Source organism: Triturus cristatus, chromosome 5_2, assembly GCF_964204655.1.
Source record: "Triturus cristatus chromosome 5_2, aTriCri1.1, whole genome shotgun sequence".
NCBI lineage: Eukaryota > Metazoa > Chordata > Amphibia > Caudata > Salamandridae > Triturus > Triturus cristatus.
In genome coordinates this window covers 1,064,592,980-1,064,619,846 of record NC_140588.1, presented here as the reverse complement: position 1 = coordinate 1,064,619,846, position 26,867 = coordinate 1,064,592,980, and the positions used below count along the sequence as shown (strand labels likewise).

Here is a 26,867-nt window from a genome sequence, read left to right as displayed (position 1 = left end):
CATAATATCACAATGTCCGATAATTTCCTAGATGTTAGATGCTTGAACAAAATTTGAAAATACATCCTGCCGAAGAAAACAGCCTTTTGCAATTCTCACTTCTTTAGGGGTCGCTGCAGCTACTTAGCCGTGCAAACTTGGACACAGTTGTAAATATCCTCACTCAGTCTCTCATTCTTATCTCATTTCCAAGCACAAAGGCAGCATGTTTCCTGCCGCACAAGTGTACAATGCTTCCTACCTCCCAGGAATGGACTCTTGATAAAGACACTATACAAGTGGTAGGACATAGCCCTGGCCACTGGATTTATGCGGCATGGGAGGGACAAAAAATGCGTAAGGGTTGAGTAAATTATGCCGCAAGAAAAAGCAATTTATGCAGTGTAAGGCGGTATTTTTTTTAAAGTATTACTTAATTATTGTTCCATTCTAGCAGATTATGCGGCAAATGATGGACTATGTGGTAAATACGGCAAATCTTTTATTATAAAAAAATCGCTGTGGCTGCACAATCGCATAATTCCCGTGGCCCTGGACATACCCTCTAGGCTTGACCTAACAAACATTTGAGTAAAAGGGCCTGTTGACACCAAGGCGGTGCTTCTAGGGTGTGCTTGTGATGCGAATTCCGACACCTCTCAAAAGACAAACCTTCACTCCCTTACAGATATCTGCAAAACTGATGCTGGGGTCACCCACATCTCAAACCCTTCCGCCGCTGCAAGCCAGTAGCCACCTCACACCTAACTGCAAATGGAAGATAGAACCATCTCAGAACCAGCCTGGACAGCTATCGAGATGCACCCGGGCATGCATTGCACCATGTGCAGCGGAACGGCTTATCACAAGAATACCATTGCCACATGATAACCTGTTCCCAGTGCAGACGTCTGAGATACCCTCATCCTGTGTAGTGATGCACTGAGCTCAAATAGGGTGTGCTATACGAAGCAATATATGAGTGCTCTTTATTTCCTGCAGGAGCACGCCAACGTTGCAGGAATTACGCGTTTATCGTCCATAGTTATGCACTGAGACAGGGCGATGCTGTGCAGTGATACCCCAACCTAGGAGAGACGCCACCTAGGATGCCACGCAGAAGTACAATGCATAGGGCAATGCACCCCGAGATTTATTACATATTTGATGTATTCCACACAATGACTCTTGTCTTGGATGTTCTTTACTGCAGGCTTAAGGGCAGAATGAAACGGGGGCTATTACTCATTCCACACATTCACGAAGAATAAAATATATCGCCAGAGACTGTTCTGTTTTCTAGTCAGCGAGTTACAAGAAATTATTTTTCTGCCATGTTGCGATACAGAATGGCATATGTGAACGCAGTGTTCTTTCTTCCATGCAATGACACATGAATATATTGCCTGGGCATGTTGTATTCTGTGAAGTGATACAGTGCAAGAAGAGAACAGAAATGCACGGGAGTATACGTGATTGCTCGGCTCCTGCTCAGGGAGCACGCATGCTGTAAGGGTCTAACCGCATAATAATGGGCAGTTTACATGTAACTCCGTGCACGATCTGGCATTTATTGAACATCACATTGAAGTGAATTGAAAGGCATTTCTAGAGCGCATGGCTACCCGAAAGCATCCCAGCGCTAAGGGGTAGAATATATTGGAGGGTCGCTGCAGACACTGCCCTTTTGTTTTGACAATCCGAATCAGATATTGTAAATGTTATATGAACTTTAAAATTAGTTTTTGCAATTGTGATTGTACTTATAACCAGTCTGTTGATGTTAGATGTTTTCAATTGTCCTATTTTATTCAAGTGCCCAGTCGTTTCAAATCTGCAGAATGCTTTTATAAAACGTTTGCGTAAGACGTAAGAATAGAACACGAATAAGCGCTATGTCTTCCTTAAATACATGGAGCGCTCCAAAGCGCGGCCGTGCTGCTTAAAAAACACAAGGGGTTCCAGCTAAGCAGCACACGTCCGGCCTACAGTAAGGCAACTCAATAAAGAAAATAGTACTTACAAGACTAAATAACAAATACCGTGTAACAACAGAAGTAAAAGGGCCAGTCGCCATGGGAGGTCACAAATGAAGACAAGGCGGTACTAAGGAGGGACTAACAAGCCTATTTACGAATCAGATGCCAGCATTTACGAAGGACAATGATACAAGCCAATGACAAATATGGGTGGAGAGTGGGTGGGGCTTCTATTCCAACCTCTAGTACAGCAAGTCTCGCAGAGCAGCGCATACGCGCTGACTCTAGGCTCGACCTAAAAGTTTTTGCACCTCACCGGATGGAATAAATCTACAGAATCCAGTTCATGAAAAGAAGCCAGTTTTTTAAAAAAAGGGTAAAAGTTCTTTCACAGTCTCATCATTTTAGAACTGACACATTTTCAATATTATATACAAGGAAGCCATAGTTGTTGGCTTTTTAGGTCTAGCCTAGGCAGCGCTTGCTCTGTCTCTTCGAAACATGCTGTATTCAGGACCAAACCCCTTTTTTCCTAAAAAAAATATTCAGGATATCGGCATAAAGCTCCGCCCACTTTCCGCAGATTTTTTTATTGGCTTCTGTCCCTCTCCCTTGTAAATGGTTAGGCTTAGTAGTCCCTCGTTAGTACTGCCTTGTCTCTTCTTGTAACATCCCATGAGGACACCCCCTGTTACATGTGTTGCTACTCCCTAAGTTTGAATTACAGCCTCAAGGCACTATTTTCTTAAAAGGCTTCAGGCAAGACACACACTTGGTCCTAAGCGAGGCCGGCAGTGATTACTTCACTCACTAGCACATCTCACATTTATTTGAGACCATCTATAAATATCCCTTCATCAGCTTCACACAGAGTACAACGTCATCCAAAATCAATGTAATAATTATTGTGTTCCATTTCAAAGCTACTAATTGTATATATGGAAATAGCTATTTGTACCCGTAGTACTGTCTTGCATGCAATGCATTATAGGTTGTCTGTGTTTAGCCTATATTTTCTGCAGGGCGCAGTACCATATGTGGCCGAAAGAGTTCTGCAGTGCTGGTGCCTTGCTTACTAGGGACCTCTAAGAGCAGCTTGCGGTACTGCACCTAGACATGCAGTGCTGGTGCCTTGCTCATTAGGTACCTCTAGGAGCAATTTGCGGTACTGCACAGAGACATTTAGTGCTGGTGCCTTGCTCACTAGGGACCTCTAGGAGCAGCTTGCGGTACTGCACTGAGACATGCAGTGCTGGTGCCTTGCTCACTAGGGACCTCTAGGAGCAGCTTGCGGTACTGCACCGAGCCATAAAATGCTGCTGTCTTGCTCACTAGGATCCTCTAGGAGCAGCTTGCAGTACTAAACTGAGACATACAATGCTGGTTCCTGGCTCACTACGCAAGTATTTGCAATGCACTAGGTCACGCATTACTGAAAGTATGAGCTATTGGCATTGCCAATACCTCAAACTATCAGTAATGCAAGACCTTTTGCATTGCAAATGCTTGTTATTTTATGCAACTAACAACCATTGATAAAGCTAATAGTCCTGGCTTGTTGTATGTGTAACGTATTATATATCTGGATGCAATAACAGAATTAGCAGAATACCAGTCGTGCAGCACACTATGCTAAGCACAGATTTTTAACTTATGTGTTTTAAGCCAACCTGCAATTAAATCGGACACACCCTTTGGAGAGACCCCCAAGTTTTTTCAACCCACTTAAAGCTCCAGAAACAACACCATGTCACAGTCATCTCACTTCCTGGCACTGTGCATCATGCATGACTCATGACTTCCAAGTTTTCAGATTGCCTATGTGCAGGGGCATCGTGAACCCTTCCCCCACCCCACCCCTTGCTTTACGAACCACAGCAGGGGTGGAGATTTTGATGGGCATCTCTGTCTTCAACTCTGCAGACAAAGGCTCAGCTCATAATGTAAAAAGGTGGATGAGTAAGTAGGTGAAGAAATGGGTGAATGGCAGGATGGATTAGTGAAAGGATGAATGGATGAGTGAAAGGGTGAATGGATGGATAATAAGAGAAAGGATATATACATATTTGCCCAAACCACATTTCCACACATTAGTATTTGTGTGCTATATAGTTTTATCAGTAAAACTGCATGTTGGCATTTTCCTTCCATTTAATAGAAAATGTTCTGTACGTAAAAACAGTGTCTCCTTCTGCCCTTCAACTATGCCTTGCCAGTGTATACAGTTTCTAGTCTGTAGCACAATTCTGTGCATCAATGAGAATCTGCAGTTTACAGCTCACAGAAATGAAACAGCCCAAGCAGTATACTATTTCCAATATACAGGTAGAATAAGAAGGGCTGATATATGGCTAGCCACTAGCCAGGTCATTATACAGTAATGTCAACTCCTATCTAACCAATGTGTCCCACAATAATACCATAAACACCCAGCAGTGGCCAGCCAATTATAGCTCATGCAGGCTGGTTAAAAAGACGCTTTTCCTGCTTAATGCTCTTACCCTCACACAAGACCTGTCCGCTATGGGTTTTATCCATTACTCAGTACTGTACCAGCCCCTAAACCAGCCATCACCTGCTGAACAGACATGGAATACCTGAAGCAATCTGACACATAAAGCTGCCCACTCGTAGGACTGCACTCTAGTCCAGCACTGCAGGTTCTAATTAGCTACATCCTATGCATGCAGCTTTAGATTTTACAATGGCACTGATGTGTCTGTAAAACGTAAGTTTTGTCCCGAAGTTTTTTCCTGAATTTTGACCTTCTGTCCTGAATTTTTTTCTGAATTTCGACCCTTTGTCCTGAATTTTTACACTCACTGTCCTGAATTTGCACCCATGCCAGTTGGTCACCCTACTTGTGAGCCTGGATTCCCAAAATCTTTTTTCGTTTTAGAAAAAGACAGCCCTATTGGGATGGCTAATTTTGCTTGTTAAAATGCTTCATCTGAGTCTCCTGTGCTGTGTAAAAGTTTTGTGCCAGGTAGCCTGGTCGCCTAAAAGAAATGTCAATGTGCCCTATTAGTTAATCTGAAAGTGCAAAGGGTGCTTGGGACCTCATGAATCATTCCAACCTTTGTGATGACAGAGATTTAGGTTTGTTTGAGTGGTAGTGCAAAGAGTTAACAACTGGGCTGTGAAGTGCTTGCTATGAATCTTATTTGTATTTACACAGCCCTTAGTACTTATAAGGAGGTGTTGAAGGGACAGATATGTAAAAAAAATATTGCATTATATACTCCCTGGTATTACTAAAATCTACATTTTGGAAGCACCATTTTATCGCAAAACCTATTTACACATTTTGTATCAATCTGTCTTATACTGTGTGTAATGCAATGCAAGTATAAAATAATGACTTACATATTCACAGTGCTTTCTGTCACAGGCTGTGACCTCATAGCACTACAAATACACAGGTCACTATTCTCCACTGCACCAACCAAGATTTAATTCTGTGGCTCCCTGGTTACACACAGATCTTTGCAGTGCATTAACTAATAGAGGTTTCATAATGTACTACAGTGCATTTTACACTGAGTAACAACTTTTTTAATGTAATTTTCATTTACGCTGCCCATTATTTTATATGTAGGTACTTGATGGTGAAAGACCTAAAAAACATACAGAATATTTTGGTACCTATTTAAGAGAGGCTTGCGCCACCACAGAATCACTTTTTTTTAGGCTTTGGCGGCGCAAGTGTCTCACCGATATCTATGAGGCGGCGCAAAGTCAACCTGCATGGCCTTGCGTGGCCTCACAGATATGGAGTAAGACAAAGCAGCGCCAGTCACTGAGTTGCCTTACTCTGCATTAAGGATGTGTTCCATAGGCATTTTGTGGGGGTTCCCATGCCACACCCATGGAGTTTGATGCTGCCCCATATTTACAAAATCACGTAAACCTGGGGCAACACAAAAAACGTACAACTCCATAGTGAAGGCGTAACAAGGAAAACATTTTTTATTTCTCCTTGTTTTTTCCTCTTTCCGTGTGTGCTGCATTCTGCAGCTCACATAGAAGGAGGAAAACGCCTCTTGGGATTGTTTTTGTGAAGGAAGGTGCCCATTCCTGCACAAAAACAATGCTGCCTATGTTGGTGCTAGGCAGAAATGTGTGCGTCAACGCAAAAGGAAAGGACAGGAATGCACTGTATTTCATAAATATAGTGCAATCCTGCCCTTTCACATTGGTGTAGGGCAGTAAAGCTAGACTTTCAGCACTGCCCTATGCCAATTACTCATAAATGAGGCCTTTTGTTTTTAGCTACACCTCTGACCACGCCCCCACGCTCACCGACCTTTGGTTTGCTAAACACTGTTTAATATTATTTGCCAACTGTAAAAATGATTTTCTGTGGGAATTGGGGACGTTTATGGTTGTGAATGATGAGAACCAGGTTCTAGAAATATTTGTCAGGCCGGGGTCCTTAAGTCTAAAACATTTTGACAAGGAGGCCTAGGCATCAAAATATTTGAAGACCTCTGGTCTAGAGTATGCAGAGTTCGTTCCGCTCGTGTAATTTGATCAGGGAAGAAAGTTCTGAGAACGATAGGTTCATTTAGGTGGAATTCCAAAGGAACCTTAGGGGTGAATTTAGGATTAAATCGGAGGATTACCAAATCATTTGTGAAGCATAGAAAAGGTTGTTTTATAGTAAAAGCCTGTATTTCACTGACTCTCCTGGTGGATGTCAGAGTGAGGAGAAGAGTAACTTTCCACGTCAAGTACTTGATGTCCACCCTATGGATAGGTGCAAAGGGTTGCCTCATAAGTTGTGATAGGACTACATTGAGATGTCATTCCGGAGGAGGGGCTTTCACAGGGGGAAAAATACGGTACAGCCCTTGCATTAATTGCTATACAATTCTGGTGAAAAAAAGTGACGGAATTTTAGACGAGCATCTGTATCGAGATTTAGCGAACAGCTGGACTTTCAACAATGAACATACCAGGCCTGATTTTGCCTGGGAAAGTAGGTATGGGAGGATCTGTTCTGGAGTAGCAAGGTATGGATGCAAATTGTTTTGACAGCATCAGTGACAGAATCATCTTCATTTTAGTCTGTATGTCTTGTTGGTGCTTTCCTCTCGAGACCTGGCGAGAATATCTTAATATTCCTGAGTAATATTCCGATCCTTAAACTCATAGAATTCAGGAGCCATGCATGCAATTGGAGAGATGCTGGCTACGGAGAACACATCAGGCCCTCTTTCATAGTTAGTAATGTCGGCGTCAGTAGAAGACCGATGGACCTGGCTTCTGAGAGAAGGGGAAGCTCTGAAAACCAGTGTTGCCTGGGCCATCTTAGGGCAACATTCCACTTTCATTTTGGTGAGAACTTGGGATGCGGGGAAGCGTAAGCATACATCCCAGACCAACGCATTGAAAGGGCAGTCCCCCATGAGCTTGGGGGAGGGAATCTTCTGGTGAAGAACGGCATTTGGTATTGGTGTTGGTTGCAAACAGATTCAGCGCAGGTTTCCCCACTGTGAGAAGATCCTGTCCAATTGACCCTGGTCCAGCTCCCACTTGGGGCAGCTGTCCTTTGTCCTGCCGAGGGCATCTGCCAGAGTATTCCGAAGCCCTAGGGCATGATTCGCTTTTAGGGATATTCCATGATCCATTAACCAACTTCAAAGCTCTTGAGCCTCTTGAGATAGAGTAAGAGACTTGGTTCCTCCTTGCTTGTTGACATAAAACATGTTTGTGGTGATGTCCGTCCGGACCAACACCCATGATTCTGCTATCTGAGGACGGAAAGCCTGCAGGGAGAAAAAGATGGCTTTGAGCTCCAACCTGTTGATGTGCATTAGTCATTGGAACGAGGACCATTTCTCCTGAATCTGGAGGTCTTGCAGATGGTCTCCCCAACCCTCCATAGAAGCATCTTTGGTGACAATAAATTCTGGAACCAGAGGCAGAAAATAGAGGCTTTGTGAAAGATGCGACCTTAGGCTCCACCATCTGAAAGCCCCTCACATGCGTGGAGTGATAGAGATCACACCGTCAAAGGATCCCGTTGTTTGAATCCATTGCAGTCGAAGCTCTTCTTGAAATGGCCTCATGTGAAGATGAGCTAGAGGTACTAAGTCCATAGTAACCTAAAGCTAGGCTATATCTGGTCCGCCATGTTGAATACACCAGGCACACCGGTCTAAAAAGAATTATACCTCTCTTTATGTCCATAGATGTTAAATGCCCTGTCCTGCTATTGAATAGTTCAATTCAATCTATACTTTATTTTGGCTTTATGCCCATAAGAGTTCATGCAATATACAAACAATTTACACCCAACAATAAATAGCTAAGCCAAACCTATTATAAATAGGAATAAAAGTAATCACAACATATCAATTGACTTATATTAAAACAAAGATTTAAATAAATACAGCATTTAAAGCTGATGATTCCAATATCCCACATCGCTAAAATAATATATAAATGTCCTCCTCGACGGACTTTAAAGTGTCAGTGCATCTTGCACTTGATAACCCTATTCCGAGAACAAACCTTCCCCTAAGGAGACGCCTTTAGCTTAGTGGCTCTGGTTCTCCATGCCCATAGTAAGAATCTGGATTTTCTTGTTTGTGTCACATCTAAGAATTCTAGAAGCTTCCCACTAATGGACAATTGCCAACAACTTACACACTGGAAGGATCCATTTCTTGCAAGGTATAATGTAAGTAGGACAAAGTAATAAAAAGTGATCAATAGATTTCTCTGTCTGCAGACAAAAGGGGCAATTTGGAGTTGTGTAGCTGTTTTTATCCCATATGGACGTGAAGGAATTTTACAGTAAATTGCAAAGTCTAAACTTTATATACAACATTTTGGCCTGAGCTGGTTGTATTCTGTCTAGAAATGGCTCAGAAAAAGGGCCATTTTTGTGACTCAAAAACATCTCTGTTAGACTCTACACTTTCTGGTCTTTCCATGTTTGTTCCAGCCTACTGTCCCAATAGACTTGTTTTAGTGTTACTATTTTACCCTTTGCCATTTGATCCAGGTGCAGCCATACCTCATTCTTCCTAAGAAACTCACACAATGACTTTATCTTCCTTAACCAGGGGATGCAAAGTTTCTTGTCCAGGCTAATAATCTCATACGGTTTTCGTATAAATATCAAGTTAAGGGGTAACCCAGACTCGGATCCAATTCATTAAACGTTTTAATAAAACCATGTGATCAATTCTTTTTAAGCCCAGCCACGTGATCAATTCTTTTTAAGCCCAGGTCGAATCGAAGTAGGGTGAGAGGGGGTGCTACAAGGGCGATGAAACCGGGACCTGATAAGTTAATTTTCTGCACTAGAGAGCAAAGTTGAGTCAGTCCACCGCCAGAGCTCTGCCCCATACACTGCCCCTGAGAGGGAAATGGCTCTGTATACTTCCAGAGCTGGGGTTACTGCTCTACTGGAGGTAGCCTTGTATTTTTTTCCCTATGGCCATGGACCTTTGGAGTAAGATTGTTTTGCTTATCTTTAGCTGTTGTGCCAAAGACATCTTATCAAACAGTTTTAATCCCAAATAGTCGAAGGACTCTACTCGCTCCAAGGGGTCCGTCGCAATCCTCATATTGCCCATGAATGATCGATGGGGATTAGTACTATACATTTTGCAGCATTAATCTCTAGGCCACTTGTGCGGCAGAAGGATGAAAAATGGTCCATCAACATCTGAAGTCCACGTGGAGTACGAGGTATTAAAAGAGTGTCATCAGCAAACATTAAGATTCGTACACTCGTACCCACTGACTTAGGAGCGTCAAGATTGCATTTTGGTAGCCATTCTACTGCCCGATTTTTATATATACTAAAAAGTGTGGGAACCAGTGCGCACCCGTCTAACACCACGATTGATGCTTATCTTAGCTGTAAGATCTCCTCCCATCTTTCACCTGACCTGGGCACACGATTCCAAATGCAAAGTTTTTAAAATTCCTATAAGGTTATCCGGGATACCGTATGCCTCCAACACGGCCCAGATGTTCTCCATGCTTGACTCATTCACTGTCGTCGAAGTGGGAGTACCACGGTACCATACATAAAGCAGTAATAAAAATGTTCATAGGCTATCATGGTGTAAACCATGAATATAATAGCCTATCTACCTCCTTTTTTTTTTTAAAGGACCAAACTTTAGATACAACCAATCAGTGGTTAGCACCCTCTAGAACCTTCCCAAGAGAGGCTGAATCCTTCAGATTTTACAGCACAGGTGTGCATCGGAATACCGAAGTATAAGGGGAGCCTCTCAGAGCAGGGTGGGTTGTATGTGAATCTATGAAAGATACCAATACTGGATAACTGCAGTTACAGATAAGTAACTTATTTCTTATCCAGTGCTCGGGTATCTTTCATAGATTCACATGCTTGAATCAGAATAGCAATCAGTATTGAAAACAATTAAGTACCCTTAGAGGATGGTGGGTAGTACTAGAACTATATGAAAATGTGTACACGAACAAACATTCCTTTTGAGAGAACTGGTGCATAACCATATGTACGCAATACGTATAGACATGTAAAATAAATATTCCTATTATATTATACAAGTATAACATTTTCAATAATCAATAGAAAGACCATTTTTGATACACATGACAACATTAAAACAGAAATGAACTCCCCTAATTAAAGAGGCTGACCTTACTGAAACAAATGGCGTAGCACTTCCTGTCCCGCGGCTGCGTCAGCATGCTTTATCGATTCCAGGCAGTAATAATGCGGGACTGTGTGCGTGGATTTCCACGATGCAACCCTGCATATTTTTTCCAGTGGATTCCCTGCGAACATAGCAGCCGGGGTGGAGACTGCTCTTGTGGAATGCACTCTAACTGTTCTTATCAAAGGCGTTCCTGCTTTGTCGTGGCAAAACTGTATTGTGACTGCGATCCATCTGCAATAGTAGCCTTCGTAACAACAGTACCCTGACAACCTTGTCCATAGGCTACAAACAGTTGGTCAGTTTTGCGGATAGTCATAGTCTTTTGCAGATAGAATTTAAGACACCTCTTAATGTCTAGAGTATGCAGAGTTTGGTCCGCTCATGTAATGTGATCAGGGAATGAACGATAGGTTAATTTAGGTGGAATTGCGAAGGAACCTTAGGGGTGAATTTAGGATTTGTTCGGAGGATTACCAAATCATTTGTAAAGCGAAGAAAAGGTTGTTTTATTGTAAAAGCCTGTATTTCACTGACTCTCCTGGTGGATGTCATAGCGAGAAGAAAAGTAACCTTTCATGTCAAGTACTTGATGTCCATCCTATGGATAGGCTCAAAGGGTTGCCTCATCAGTTGTGATAGGACTATATTGAAATGCCACTCCGGAGGTGGAGCTTTCACAGGGGGAAAAATACGGTACAGCCCTTGCATTAATTGCTTTACAATTCTGGTGAACAGAGACGGAATTTAGACAAGCGCCTGTATCGAGATTTAGCGAACAGATGGACTTTCAATGATAAATATACCAGGCTTGATTTCGCTAGGGAAAGTAGGTATGGGAGGATGTGTCCTGGAGTAGCGAGGTATGTATCCAAATAGTTTTGTTGGCACCAGTGACAGAATCATCTCCATTTTAGCCTTTGTGTCTTATTGGTGCTTTCCGCTCGAGACCTGGCGAGAATATCTTTATATTCCTGAGTAATACTCAGATCCTTAAACTCATAGAATTCAGGAGCCATGCATGCAATTGGAGATATGCTGTCTCCGGGTGACACATCTGGCCCTCGTTTATAGTTAGTAGTGTCAGCGTCGGTAGAAGACAGATGGACTTGGCTTCTGAGAGAAGGAGAAGCTCTGAAAACCAGGACTGCCTGGGCCATCATGGCGCAGCGTTCCGCTTTCATTTTGGTGAGTACTTTAAGAATCAATGGGATGGGTGGCTAGGCGTAAGCATACATCCTGAACCAACGTATTGAAAGGGCATTCCCCCATGATCTTGGGAGAGGGAATCTTCTGGTGAAGAACAGCATTTGGTGTTGGGTGCAAACAGATCCAGTGCCGGTGTTCCCCACTGCGAGAAGATCCTGTCCAGTTGAGCCTGGTCCAGGTCCCACTCATGGCAACTGTCATTTGTCCTGCTGAGGGCATCTGCCAGAGTATTCCGAAATCATGGGACATGCTCCACTTTTAGGGATATTCCATGATCCATTAACCAACTTCAAAGCTGTTGGGCCTCTTGAGAAAGAGTAAGAGACTTGGTTCCTCCTTGCTTGTTGACATAAACCGCGCTGTATCTAGCATAGCCCCCAGGAACGTCATTGTCTGACTGGGAATGACTTCGAATTCCGTTGGTTTATGGTAAAGCCCAGCTTGTGAAAGAGTGTTATGCAGGCTTCCATAGCCCTGGCAGCTTGATGAACCATTGGAGCTTTTAGGAGACAGTCGTCCAAGTATGGGTATACTTGATGACTTTGGTTCAGTAAAGTGGCTGAAACTGGGGCCAAGAACTTGGTGAATATACATAGAGCAGATTTCTCTGAACTGGACTCTGAACTGATAATGGGTTCCAGCTACTATGAATCGGAAATACTTCCGGTGCTTGGCTTGGATAGGGACATGAAAGTAGGCATCTTCCAGATCCAGGAAGTCTCCGATGAAGGATATTTGAGAGCGTAATCATCCTGAAGTTTGACTTCTGAGGAATTTGTTGAGCTGTCTGATGTCTATAATAGATCTCCACTCCCCTTATTTCTTGCGTATCAGGAAAAAACTGGAGTAAAAACCTTTACGTCTTTGGGACACAGGAATTTCCTCTGTAGCTCCCTTTATTAGCATAATATTCACTTTTTGTTTAAGTAAGTGAAGACGAGGGGGATGTGACCCCTGGGTGGAGTGTTTGGTGGACATCGGACAAATTCTAGAGTGTGGCCATAGAATATCAAGTCCAGGATCCATTTGTCGGTAGTAATGTTGCGCCACTGAAGGATGTGACTGGAAATGTTTGCACCGTGTAGGGGGGTGAAGCACTAGCTGGTATCTGAATGAGGTTTCTGCTTGCAACCTGAGTCGCGTACCTGGGAATGTGGCTTCCTGCGAGAGCTCCTGTCTGGAGAAACCAGCTGTAGTTGGTTGTCGATATGCTGGTTGCTGGTAACTTTGATGATACTGTGGTTCAAAGGACTGGTACTGTTGGGTGCGTTGGTAGACACCTCTATACCTGGAGAATACCCTTCCACATGCTCCTCGAAAGGGCACCTTACGATATTGCATGGTCCAAATCAGGCCCTTGGTACATGAATCCACTTTCTCAACGTCAAGGGGACAAATGCCTCCAGCCCGAGGATTGTAACACACAGAATGTTGAACCTGTATTTCTATCATTCCAAATAGTGCCACTGAGTTTTAACTGCTATCAAATATTATTTTTCTATGATGTGCTTAGGAACTCCCAAGGCCTGAAATGGAATCCACATTTGACAAGATGTTGACTGTACAGACATTCAGGAAACACAGAAACTGAGCATGAAGTGTCATTACCCAAGGTGCCACAATAACACACAATCAATGCCAAAAATTGCATCAAACCCATTAACATTGATATCTGTGGAATATTAAATAGTAATACACTTCATAAAAACTATATGGCTCACAAATTAATAATATCTTTAATGTTGCTATTGCATTCTCTTTTACTAATATTTTCTTAGGTAGTTTGGTACTTCAGTGGTCTCATCTAACTCCAGGCTAAGAACCAATAGATTTACTATTGGCTGCTGCATTTCATTTGATTACATCGAATTGGAAACAAGCTCATAATGTCACTTTCAGGTCTTGGTGGAATGTCATTTGTTTTCATCATGGATTTAACACCAACTACTTCACTCCTATTTCTCTAGCTATTAAAAAGCATCTTTTATGGCTCCAACTAACCAAGTATGTATCCGTTTGTGCCTCTTCCGCTAATACCATTATCTCTGTACCAGATGCTGTAGGAAACCACCTTGAATTTCTTCCACTCTGCTTTTGTATAATGTTGTACATTTGTTTTTCAAAACAAAAGACAAAAGGTGATTTATTTTTTCCTTTCTTGTTATAGTGTCTACAGTTTTAGTTACTGTTATATTTCCTTATTTGATATTACATGCTACATATTGCTCTCCATTTTCTCTTCCCCTTCTCTCTTTTTCCTTATATTACTATACAGTTGATTTCAGCATAGAGTTAATATTTTTTCATATTTTCTATTTATTTTTTATGAATATATTTAATGCCTTATGCCTATTACTTCTGTTCTGTCTTGGTTTTTTATTGGCATATGTTTATTATTCAAACGCAGTAGTAAAATGAGGCAGCTGTGCACCACTTAAGGTGCTGTTGAATACACGCATTACAGATTAATACTCACAACAAATAACATAACTATATGCATTATTTTACGTAACGGTATGATTTGTGCACTTGAAAATGTGTTTCAGTGCTTTTCAAACTTTTTCTGTAGCTTCTGTACCGCCAACTTCCATGAACACCGTTTCTTTGTGTAATACAAGTATTGTATTGCTCTGGTACATGATTGGTCATTGGGTTTAGCCTTGGACATTCCTCGAAGCAGTCCATGTATGTGTGGCTGTTTCCTTGAAATGAATTAAAGGCAATGAAACTACAGTGAGGGCTTGATGGCTTCATGCAGGTTACTGAGGAGGTGGACGGGGGCCGAGCGGACTGGGTGTTGTTGGGTTTCTGAGTGAGGGCTTGATGGCTTCATGCAGGTTACTGAGGAGGTGGAGAGGGGCCCGAGCGGACTGGGTGTTGTTGGGTTACTGAGTGAGGGCTTGATGGCTCCATGCAGGTTAATGAGAAGGTGGAGAGGGGCCCGAGCGGACTGGGTGTTGTTGGGTTTCTGAGTGAGGGGTTGATGGCTTCATGCAGGTTACTGAGGAGGTGGAGAGGGGCCCGAGCGGACTGGGTGTTGTTGGGTTTCTGAGTGAGGGGTTGATGGCTTCATGCAGGTTACTGAGGAGGTGGAGAGGGGCCCGAGCGGACTGGGTGTTGTTGGGTTTCTGAGTGAGTGGTTGATGGCTTCATGCAGGTTACTGAGGAGGTGGACGGGGGCCGAGCAAACTGGGTGTTGTTGGGTTTCTGAGTGAGGGCTTGATGGCTTCATGCAGGTTACTGAGGAGGTGGAGAGGGGCCCGAGCGGACTGGGTGTTGTTGGGTTTCTGAGTGAGGGGTTGATGGCTTCATGCAGGTTACTGAGGAGGTGGAGAGGGGCCCGAGCGGACTGGGTGTTGTTGGGTTTCTGAGTGAGGGCTTGATGGCTTCATGCAGGTTACTGAGGAGGTGGAGAGGGGCCCGAGCGGACTGGGTGTTGTTGGGTTTCTGAGTGAGGGGTTGATGGCTTCATGCAGGTTACTGAGGAGGTGGAGAGGGGCCCGAGCAGACTGGGTGTTGTTGGGTTTCTGAGTGAGGGCTTGATGGCTTCATGCAGGTGACTGAAGAGGTGGAGAGGGGCCCGAGCGGACTGGGTGTTGTTGGGTTTCTGAGTGAGGGCTTGATGGCTTCATGCAGGTTACTGAGGAGGTGGAGAGGGGCCCGAGCGGACTGGGTGTTGTTGGGTTTCTGAGTGAGGGCTTGATGGCTCCATGCAGGTTAATGAGAAGGTGGAGAGGGGCCCGAGCGGACTGGGTGTTGTTGGGTTTCTGAGTGAGGGGTTGATGGCTTCATGCAGGTTACTGAGGAGGTGGAGAGGGGCCCGAGCGGACTGGGTGTTGTTGGGTTTCTGAGTGAGGGGTTGATGGCTTCATGCAGGTTACTGAGGAGGTGGAGAGGGGCCCGAGCGGACTGGGTGTTGTTGGGTTTCTGAGTGAGTGGTTGATGGCTTCATGCAGGTTACTGAGGAGGTGGACGGGTTCCGAGCAAACTGGGTGTTGTTGGGTTTCTGAGTGAGGGCTTGATGGCTTCATGCAGGTTACTGAGGAGGTGGAGAGGGGCCCGAGCGGACTGGGTGTTGTTGGGTTTCTGAGTGAGGGGTTGATGGCTTCATGCAGGTTACTGAGGAGGTGGAGAGGGGCCCGAGCGGACTGGGTGTTGTTGGGTTTCTGAGTGAGGGCTTGATGGCTTCATGCAGGTTACTGAGGAGGTGGAGAGGGGCCCGAGCGGACTGGGTGTTGTTGGGTTTCTGAGTGAGGGGTTGATGGCTTCATGCAGGTTACTGAGGAGGTGGAGAGGGGCCCGAGCGGACTGGGTGTTGTTGGGTTTCTGAGTGAGGGGTTGATGGCTTCATGCAGGTTACTGAGGAGGTGGAGAGGGGCCCGAGCGGACTGGGTGTTGTTGGGTTTCTGAGTGAGGGCTTGATGGCTTCATGCAGGTTACTGAGGAGGTGGAGAGGGGCCCGAGCGGACTGGGTGTTGATGGGTTTCTGAGTGAGGGGTTGATGGCTTCATGAAGGTTACTGAGGAGGTGGAGAGGGGCCCGAGCGGACTGGGTGTTGATGGGTTTCTGAGTGAGGGGTTGATGGCTTCATGCAGGTTAATGAGGAGGTGGAGAGGGGCCCGAGCGGACTGGGTGTTGATGGGTTTCTGAGTGAGGGCTTGATGGCTTCATGCAGGTTACTGAGGAGGTGGAGAGGGGCCCGAGCGGACTGGGTGTTGTTGGGTTTCTGAGTGAGGGGTTGTGATCTATTGAATGGGGTTACCTAACGCCTTTTTGGTGTTTTGTGTAGTGTAGAAGGATGAGGAGCAGCGGGGAGACAATGGGGCCTGACGTGCCATAAAGGGGCTTTAGACGAGAGGTCGGAGGGCGCCGTACGCTGATGGTGGGCTCTGCACACGGAGGCTAAGGGGGAGGGGAGGGGGCTGGATCTAGGAGCAGGCACTTCGAGCAGTAGAATTCTGATATCACGTGAGCACTGGTGGCACAAAAAGACTGTAATAAAACATGAAGGTCCGTTTTCATGGAGGGAGAGCAGGCTTCCATATACTCTGCTCTCAGTCTTGCATGTCAGACTGCAGGCACGACTTACCTGCAGTAATAGAACATTTCCTACCATTCATTACTGGGAGTGGAAATCCTGTACTCTGAGAACACACCAAGTGAGTGGGGGGAGCAGAGAAAGGGTGCAGCCATGAAGGTAGAGGCATGAAGGCAAGCACCTTGAAATACAGAGTCAATGGCAGGCAGCCTGGGCCTCTTCCAACATGGAAGATATTATAGTAAAGCTAACCGTTTTTACTTAATTGGTGACAACAATCACATTTTAAGAAAGGACAGAGGGCTAAGGCATCTCCATTACAGAGCAGTGTGTACCCAGCCTGTTTCAGGGTGTTATACCAGCATACTGGTACATGGATAAAACACTTGCTAGAGGTCTCTGATAACTGATTTAAGCATCAAGAGGTTAAGGTGCCTGCTGCAGAGCATTGCATTGAACGTATAGTTCCAGATTTCTATATTAGGCAAGATGGCTCAGTGGGTTAATGGCTTTGTTGCAGAGATCCTTGTGTAACCTACATGTTGCAAGCTACCATCCAGTTAAGAATGCTGCAACTGCAAGCAGCTCTATATAACTACAAGACATAAGTTTGAACCGGTTATAATTCAATGTTTCATTTTTCTAAGTCGATTAAAAGAGATTCATTTGTAGTAATTGACTCTTCTTACATGCAAAAAACCCAGTTTGTATATTTGCTATTTATGAATGATTAGTATTGTAATTGCACACAGAAGTATACCTACTTATGCTAGAAAGACATGGACCACAAAGGCCAACATGCACAAAAAAAGAATGCACTCAAGGGATGGAATTCTATTCCACCTTCAATCAGTATAAATTCCCAGCATCTTCCAGGAAAGTTTAAGGGGTGATCCATCAAGCGGGGATGAGAAAAAGGGGAGCCAAAACACGTTTTTCCCCCATGCAATTTTCCACAGGAAAATTATACAGCGACGCTGCAAAGAACGGCTGAACGGAATGACACCGAATTCAGCAGAAAGCGAGATCTTGATCCAGAAAGCGCGCTTCTTGTGATTTGTTGTAGATCCATTCAGCAGTTTTTGAAAGATGATTCATGTTCACGTTGCAGTCCCTGTGGGAAGGATCCACAAATCTGTTAGCTCCAGAGCACGTTGTGATTGGCTGGTCAGCCCTGAAGGCCAAGTTGAGCCTGCCATCTTAGACCCAGCGACTTAGTCCTCCGAGTCTTACAAAATAAAAAAATACATAAAAGGCAGAGTTCTACCCCCTGGGCCGTGTGGGTGGAGTGGTTCTGGAGGAGTCCAGTGAATCCGCAGATCCACCATGAGCCCCATCTCAACCCCATAAAGAATTGTGGCAGATCTGCACGTTAGTGGTGCAACAAAATAAAACAAGCCTTGGCATAGCCAATAGGTCTCGCCTTTGGGACCTTATAAGTGTTTAGCCATGCAACAGTTGCATAACTAAATACTTATAAGGTCCCAAAAGCGAGACCTATTGGCTATGCAAAGTGGTCGTGTGGCCGCGAAAGTGAAAGTAATTGCGGTATAGCGCGGCATGCGCGCCCGTGCACATTCACTGTAGCTCTAGGCAGGCCTGGTAGCACTTTTTGGAGCCCTCTCAATAAGTCTCGCCAGACCAGCGCATGCGCTGGGTCAGGCGAGACCTAAAAAGGGGGTTGGGTGACCACAGGGTTTGAGCGTGACCTTTCAGTCCAACCCCACACCGCACACGGTCAAAGGCCTACTGCAACTTACTTTACAGAAAAAAACATAGAAATTCACTTAAAAACCCAAAGGTTAAAGTGATGTTATAGTGAAGAAAATGCAATAATGTCCTACTTTACATTGGAAAAGAAACCTTGGCAATTGAATGAGAGGGTAAATGAAAGGTGCGGCTACATGAACATTTCTAATAAAATATAAACTAACAAAACCACTGAAACTCACAGTTATAGTTATCTCAAGTAACTATAACTTGTGCCCTAAAGTAACTATCACTCACACCTTTGGCATGCACTGCTTGGACCCGCATAGATATATACACTGTTCTTCAAATAGACATATAATTGCAATCTATTTTTACTGCTGTTCCATATTTCTTGTAGCGTGACCTCTCTTACTTTCCCTACACTGCCTGCCACTCACAAATACAAATAACCCTGCACTGCCCCCGATTCATAACTTTGTGTTGCCTTGATCAATAAGTAACCCTACACTGCGTGCCACATATTCATGACCATACATTGTCTCCCACCCATCCATGACCCTACTGCTCCTGCCACCCATGACTAACTAGGACAAAGCTGCCAACCTCTCATTCATCTCATACCTGCAACTAAATACAGACAAATCAGAGATTATGCTACTGGGCAAAGCAACCGAGGCCTGGTCAAGCGATTGGTGGCCAATTCAATTGGGCTCTGCCCCTGTCCCCAAGGTCTCAGTTAATGACCTGGGTATAAAAATTGATAGTTCACTGTCTATGAAAGAACATATCGCGACTACATCTGCCTCCTGCTATTATAGCCTTCGGCTTTTGAGAAAAATCCTTCCCTATATGCCTACCTACCATCGTAGGACTCTGGTACAAGCTCTGGTCACCAGCCGTTTGGATTACGGCAATGCATTGATGGCAGAAGTAGGCAAGACCCACCTAGCCAAGCTGCATGTGGTCCAGAACACAGCTGCAAGGATGATCTTGAATCAACCTGCAGGCACCCCCTCTCGACCATTACTTAGAGAACTCCACTGGCTAACGGTGGAAAAGAGATCTTTCTTTAAGATCTGTTGTCTCACCTATTCTTCTCTTAACAATAGCGGTCCTCTCTATTTACAAAAAAAACTTTTTAAATACTGCCCCGCAAGGAATCTCAGATCTGTTTCTCAGGGTCTTCTGCAGGTCCCCCGCTTCCGTCTTCTTCGGACAGGGGGAAGATCTTTCTCATATCTAGCCCCAAAATATTGGAACTAGCTCCCCTTTGCTTTGCGATCAATCCCCAGACATGAACTTTTTAAGAAAAAGCTGAAAGCCTTTCTGTTCTGAACTTTCTTCTGGTCCCTTCTGCTGTTTTTTTTGTCTGGGTTGTTGGTCTATCAGGCAGCGCCGAGATGCCCCAGGGTGAGTTGAGCGCTTTACAAACACAATAACATAACATGAACACCCTCACTGCCCGGCTCCCATCACTTGGAACAGGGCTTCGCTGGTTTACATCCATTCACAAGCCTGCACTGACTTACACCCAATTACAACCCTACAAACCCCGCCCCTCTTTTGAAGCCCTACTCTGCACTACACCCTATGGCGTGGCAGGGGTGCCTGGGCCCTGATGCAAGTTTGGAAAATGGACCCACAACCCCCGGGGCTGGTAGCAAAACAGAAACATAAGGAGGGAGCAGCCGCACTAGTGTTACTGCGCCTGCTGCACTATTGACTGGCTCCACCTGTCACTGCCCCAACCCAGTAAACACACTGCCCTCCCCAGACCTAGAACCCAGCAGTGGGTCTGGTCCTCTGGTGATGCCCTTCCAAGAGCTCTGGGAGAGGACGGAGGCGAGAGACGAGCCTTACCTGCTGACACTCTGCCCGAGGCGCTGTGCTCGGCTGCTGGTAGATCCCAGCAGACACCCCGAGGAGCAGGAACTGAAACCACGGAGGCAGCAGCAGCCTCGGCCGGGGCTGGCTGGGCGAGGCTGGCAGCAGGCACATGGCAGGCCCCGGGACCGCTGCCAGCTCCGGCTGTGGAGGGCTGTCAGGAGCAGAGTCTTATAAGGAGGCAGGGGCTGAGAGGCAACGCCATGATGAGCACTAGCCCCCTCCCTAAGGAAGTGAGAGTGCTTTGGGCACAGAGATATCTGAGACAAGGGGAAGCCCAGGCTGTCATGGAGAAGCAGAGAGAGGGCACGAGCCCCGATAAGGAACAGACGCGGTGAGAGAGACACAGTGGCCATGGGAGACAGAGGGACCCGGAAGCTGGGATAGTTATTACAAGGATCAGAGAGTAAAAACCAGTTTGGTGCTTCTCCCTACTGCACAGCTCTAAACAAACATCATGGAACTGGGAGATTCCTAATGGGGTTTCTACGAGGATGGATGTTGTGCTCTGTTATAGGTATTTGTATAGCACACAGCTCACCCGGGCAGGGAGCCTGACGCTGAAGCAAGAGCTGTATGGGCTGAGCCAGGGCTGGGACTAGGTAAAGAGCCAGGGCCTCATGATGGGCTGAGCCAGGGCCAGGAATAGGTAAAGAGCCAGGGCCACATGATGGGCTGAGCCAGGGTCAGGAATAGGTAAAGAGCCAGGGCCGGGAATAGGTAAAGAGCCAGGGCCTCATGATGGGCTGAGCCAGGGCCAGGATTAGGTAAAGAGCCAGGGCCTCATGATGGGCCGGGCCAGGGCCGGGAATAGGTAAAGAGCCAGGGCCTCATGATGGGCTGAGCCAGGGCTGGGACTGGGTAAAGAGCCAGAGCCTCGTGATGGGCCGAGCCAGGGCCGGGACTAGGTAAAGAGCCAGGGCCTCATAATGGGCCTAGTCAGGGCCAGGACTAGGTAAAGAGCCAGGGCGTCATAATGGGTTGAGCCAAGGCCGGGACTAGGTAAAGAGCCAGTGCCTCATAATGGGCTGAGGCAGGGCCGGAACTAGGTAAAGAGCCAGGGACTCATGATGGGCTGAGTCAGGGCCAGGACTGGGTAAAGAGCCAGGGCGTCATAATGGGCTGAGCGAAGGCCTGGACTAGGTAAAGAGCCAGGGCCCCATAATGGGCTAAGCCAGGTCCGGGACTAGGTAAAGAGCCAGGGCCTCATGATGGGCTGAGCGAGGGCCGCGGCTAGGTAAAGAGCCAGGGCCCCATAATGGGCTAAGCCAGGTCCGGGACTAGGTAAAGAGCCAGGGCCTCATAATGGGCCTAGTCAGGGCCAGGACTAGGTAAAGAGCCAGGGCGTCATAATGGGTTGAGCCAAGGCCGGGACTAGGTAAAGAGCCAGTGCCTCATAATGGGCTGAGGCAGGGCCGGAACTAGGTAAAGCGCCAGGGACTCATGATGGGCTGAGTCAGGGCCAGGACTGGGTAAAGAGCCAGGGCGTCATAATGGGCTGAGCGAAGGCCTGGACTAGGTAAAGAGCCAGGGCCCCATAATGGGCTAAGCCAGGTCCGGGACTAGGTAAAGAGCCAGGGCCTCATGATGGGCTGAGCCAGAGCCTGGACTAGGTAAAGAGCCAGGGCCTCATGATGGGCTGAGCCAGAGCCTGGACTAGGTAAAGAGCCAGGGCCCCATAATGGGCTAAGCCAGGTCCGGGACTAGGTAAAGCGCCAGGGACTCATGATGGGCTGAGTCAGGGCCAGGACTGGGTAAAGAGCCAGGGCGTCATAATGGGCTGAGCGAAGGCCTGGACTAGGTAAAGAGCCAGGGCCCCATAATGGGCTAAGCCAGGTCCGGGACTAGGTAAAGAGCCAGGGCCTCATGATGGGCTGAGCCAGAGCCTGGACTAGGTAAAGAGCCAGGGCCTCATGATGGGCTGAGCCAGAGCCTGGACTAGGTAAAGAGCCAGGGCCCCATAATGGGCTAAGCCAGGTCTGGGACTAGGTAAAGCGCCAGGGACTCATGATGGGCTGAGTCAGGGCCAGGACTGGGTAAAGAGCCAGGGCCTCATAATGGGTTGAGCCAGGGCCGGGACTAGGTAAAGAGCCAGGGCCCCATAATGGGCTGAGCGAAGGCCGGGACTAGGTAAAGAGCCAGGGCCTCATGATGGGCTGAGCGAGGGCCGGGTCTAGGTAAAGAGCCAGGGCCTCATGATGGGCTGAGCGAGGGACGGGACTAGGTAAAGAGCCAGGGCTTCTTTTCTTGCTGAATTCAAGAACTGAGGAGGAGGCTCTGATGTCCAGGGGCCGGTTCATCTAGGCTTTAGGAGTGAGGTAGGAGAAGGCATGACTGCCAGATCTTACTCTACATAAGTGGGGAATGTGTGCAAGTAGAAGTCCAGCTGAGTGGAAGTTTATGCGGTTGCTTAGGTACGGGGGCCGATGCTATATAAGGCTTTGTAAGTGTGTGTGAAGAGGTTGAAGAGTGCTCATTTACGGATTGGGAACCAGTGAAACTCTTTGAGGTGTGGGCTGATGTGAGTGTGGGGTTTGAGGCTGAAGTTAAGCCTGGCTGCTGAGCTTTGAATGGTCTGGAGTCTTCTGGTCAGTTCAGCGTTGATTCCAGCATAGAGCACACAGATTAGACCACGGAAGTCAGATAAATGCAAAAGATTTTCAACTTTCCAGGCAAAATGCTTTTTCTTCATACAAAGAAAAAAAACATTTTTTGGGGCCTTCTACTTAGTGCCAATATCGGCAACACTCCCCATCCCTCCCACAGCAATATCTTAGAGAAATAATCAGACAAAACACATTCTTAGTGGAGAAAATTGCTGCAGGTTTATTTGCATAACTAATATGCCAAGATGGTGGGTTATCTTACGGGCGATCCCAGGGCAGGCAGCCCCTCGCCGCCTGCCCACCTGATGAGCCGAAATTCCCCGTGGCCCTAGCCAACCGGTGTTTGTTAGATTTGGGGGAGGGGTAGCCCCTCCCACCGGTGGACCACCAGTCCACCCCCTTACTCACGCCCCCCAGCTAAAGGGGTCGGAGCTTTGAGGTAACCCCCGGTTGCTCAGGTCCACAACCGCCCGTAGGATAACGGGGTGCCACCGCTCCTCCAGGGTCCAACGCGAGGACTTCCCTGGGGATATTTGGCTTTAGCACCCTTACTGTGCTTGTGCAGAGGGTACCCTTCTGTACCTTACAGCCTCTGGATCGCCCTGTAACTCCGCCACAGCACTGGGTTTGGCCACCGTCACCCCAGGGCCCCCCACCAAGGTAGGCATCTTTACCTACATCCTCCTGATTCACAAGCCTCTTCCCGGTACAGGTCCCTGTTCACTCTGGACAGGTGAACCCCTCATAATCAAAACGCCCTGTGTACTTGGCCTGCTAAAACCCCTGCCCGATGAAGCTAAACCACCTTTGTTCAGTGAATATTACGCATGGCACTCTTAACTTTCCTGCACAAGGATTCCTGGCCTCCCCTGGCCGGGCTCCTCTCCATACTAAACAAGGGGTAATCCCTGACCCCTATAACTCATATGCTCCCCAATTAGCTGCTCATCTTACGCATGGGGGGCTTCAAATCTTACCGCAGTGCCTTCCTTCCCAGGAAAGTCAACTCATGCCTCCCCTAGTGTATGACCAAAAAGATGGGAGGGGAGATCATCCCCCCCCAGTAATTCCGAGGTGGAAAACCAATGCCTCCATTTATTGGATTCCGCCCGTCACGCCACACTCAGGACGCATGGACGGCACTAGCCCAGACCTTGGATCCTGGCAAAATAAAGATATGCTCAGTTGCTAGCCCCTTTATTGAGCGCTGCACACCATATTATACAACTACTCGAGCTTGCACCTAGTTGCACAAAACACTGCACCCCGTCACCGCAGGTGCCTCACAGGGTGCCTTCGGACAACTTAAAGTTCGCCTGTACATAATGCAGTTAACCTCTCATTTCGGCCACTCCCCAGGGTGGCCACTGACAGCTGTACCTACAAAACCTTGGGATTCCCATCATCCCACCTGCATGGTGCGCTCTGCTGCCAAGCCCGCCCAGAACGATGTGTCTGCTGCCCCTGCTAAAGGAATGACTGCAAAAGCACCTGTCAGAACCCGCCTTGCCTGCCCTAATAAACATGCCCTTGTCTACCACAAGCAGTACTATGGACTCAAGGAGTCACATCAGGAGTCAAAAGCCACTACGCCGGAAGCGGACGTGCCCACCCAACCTACTGATGCTCAAACTGCTTGCTTAACGCTCACCTTGATCAAATAAATGCAAAGTGCCATTGGAGTCCCCTCACAGTTCTATCTAGCACATACCCAAGCTGAAGGTATCGGGGCGCCTTACCTGAGCACCTGTCACGTTATCCCAAGACTTACGCCTGGCTCTGAGCAACTGGCTCCGGACTGATTTGACATATGCAGTGCCAGGTGTGACCGCCTCTCAATTAAAATTGACTGACACACAACAACAGGCCCTTCCTGTGAACAATTGCAACACTGTGTTGCTGATTTGATGCATGGCGTTACCCAAGAATGTCTCTAAATGTTATTTCCTCCTGTTTAGCAGTTGTGTAAATTCTTAACAAACAGCAATGAATGAATCGCTCATCAAAGTCAGAGGACATATCAAAGCGCTTAGGTCTAGCTCGCTGAGAAGGATGGAGCAATGCCCATTATCGGTATTAGTAAATGAAGACAATTATTCATTCATGCTCCCAAAGAGAGAAACACTGCCCCCAAGTGGCCTTCCCACTTTATGGCACCCTGGCAGTACAAATTGATTTAACGCCCAATCGTCAACCCCAAACTGATATATTGTTTTGCCCCACCCAGGGCACCCTGTCCGGTTACCGGCCAGGCAGACGCACCGCAAGGCCAACTGAAAGAAGAGTAAAACAGCTCTGACCTAAAACTGTTCGCGGCGACACATACATAGAGACGCCCAATGTTGCGCGAAACTGGGTTCAGCCTACGCTGACAAACAGCAGGAGGTGGATCACCCTGGCCTTCTTGCCTGCATACCCATCCGCCCCCAACTATTGCCTCAGAGAAGTAAGGGAATGCCATCAGCCCCACAGCATTTTGCAAAGTTCCTTTAACTTTCCATCCGGACTGAATGTAAATATGTTCCCCCATGGTAACGGTGCAGAGTAACGTAGCCACCCAAATGAATGGCACTTGAATTGTCGACTTCTGAAGGATGAGTTGCTGAGTGTACCTACCAGGTTCTGAACCTGCTACCAGGATCCCCCTACAGGATCAGTTATGCTCAACGTATCTGTGCATATACCCTTCACTCGTGGGATGTGGCCTAAGTTGTACATAAATTGGGGAATGCAACGCAAACCAATAGTGAAGCATGGTAACAGGCATACTTCCCTATTCGTAACAATCAGCGTTAGAAAGCACACTGCAGAAAAGCAGGTCCCTTGCAATCAAGATGGTACCCCTGTCCCACAGTGCTGTATGCCTTGTGTACATTACTGACTGTTAGAGTTGGGCCCTGTTCGACCTGTCAGCCCTTTGGGTGGTCCCTCCTCATCATTATTTATTTTGTCCCACTTTTGCCTCAAACCCTGTTTGAATTTTTCCTTTTTGGGAACCACCAGACTTTTTAGTGTTGCTGCAGATTCAGGGAGCCATTTTATCTACCCCTGAAACTTCTGTCTGAGGGCCTGGAGCACAAAATGGTGGCCACCTGTGACATCACCAGCACCCACTGGAACCTACTAGCACCTTCCAGAACATTCCAGAACCCTGTGACAGTTGGAGGCGGTTTAGAATGTTGGGAAGCTAAGACAGAGAGTTGGCAGTTGGAGCTGGCAGTTGGCACCTGACTGGTGAGGAGTGAGCAGCAGAAACTTAAAGGAGGAAGGAGTGAGGCAGCAGGGGTGGAAACTTGTGCCTGGAGTGGGGTCCATAAACCCACCCTTGATACTAGTCCCTACTGACTGAGCCCAGCCTGGAGCCCTGTGTGGGAAGAAGCCAGAAAAACCATCCTAAGGACCTGGACAGCAGGAACAGGCCTTAGAAACAGGGAACAGCAAGATCCTGACCTGGAAACTGGTTTCCCTGGAGTCCGACGTCGAGTAGCCTGAGACCTGGAGCCCGAGGTGGAGAGGCGGCGCTGACTGGAAAAGCAGACGTCGTACCCGGAGCCGCCAGAGGTCGAGAGAGGGCGCCGTCAGAGGTCGTGAGGAGTACCGGAGGTCGAGGAGGAGGTCACCCGAGGTCGAGTGAGCGGCGTCATCGGAGGAGTGAAGTCCGCCCTCCGGAGTCGTCGGAGACCGAGGTGAGGTGTGCCGGAGGTCGGGAGTGAGGATCGCACTCCGGAGTCGCCGGAACCTGAGAGAATCGTGCCGGAGGTCGGGAGTGGAGGTCGCACTCCGGAGT

At 47.0% G+C, this 26,867-nt stretch overlaps 1 protein-coding gene across 1 annotated transcript in view; it reads right to left on the bottom strand.

Moving 5' to 3' along the window:
• The window catches only part of LOC146829670 (transforming growth factor beta activator LRRC32-like), a 56,731-nt gene extending 36,143 nt beyond the window's left edge, over positions 1-20,588 (bottom strand). The window contains exon 1 of the mRNA XM_085608343.1: positions 20,451-20,588. Coding sequence (XP_085464469.1) covers positions 20,451-20,588 — 138 coding nt within the window. The remainder of the gene's footprint in view (positions 1-20,450) is intronic.
• Positions 20,589-26,867: the final 6,279 nt, after the last annotated feature.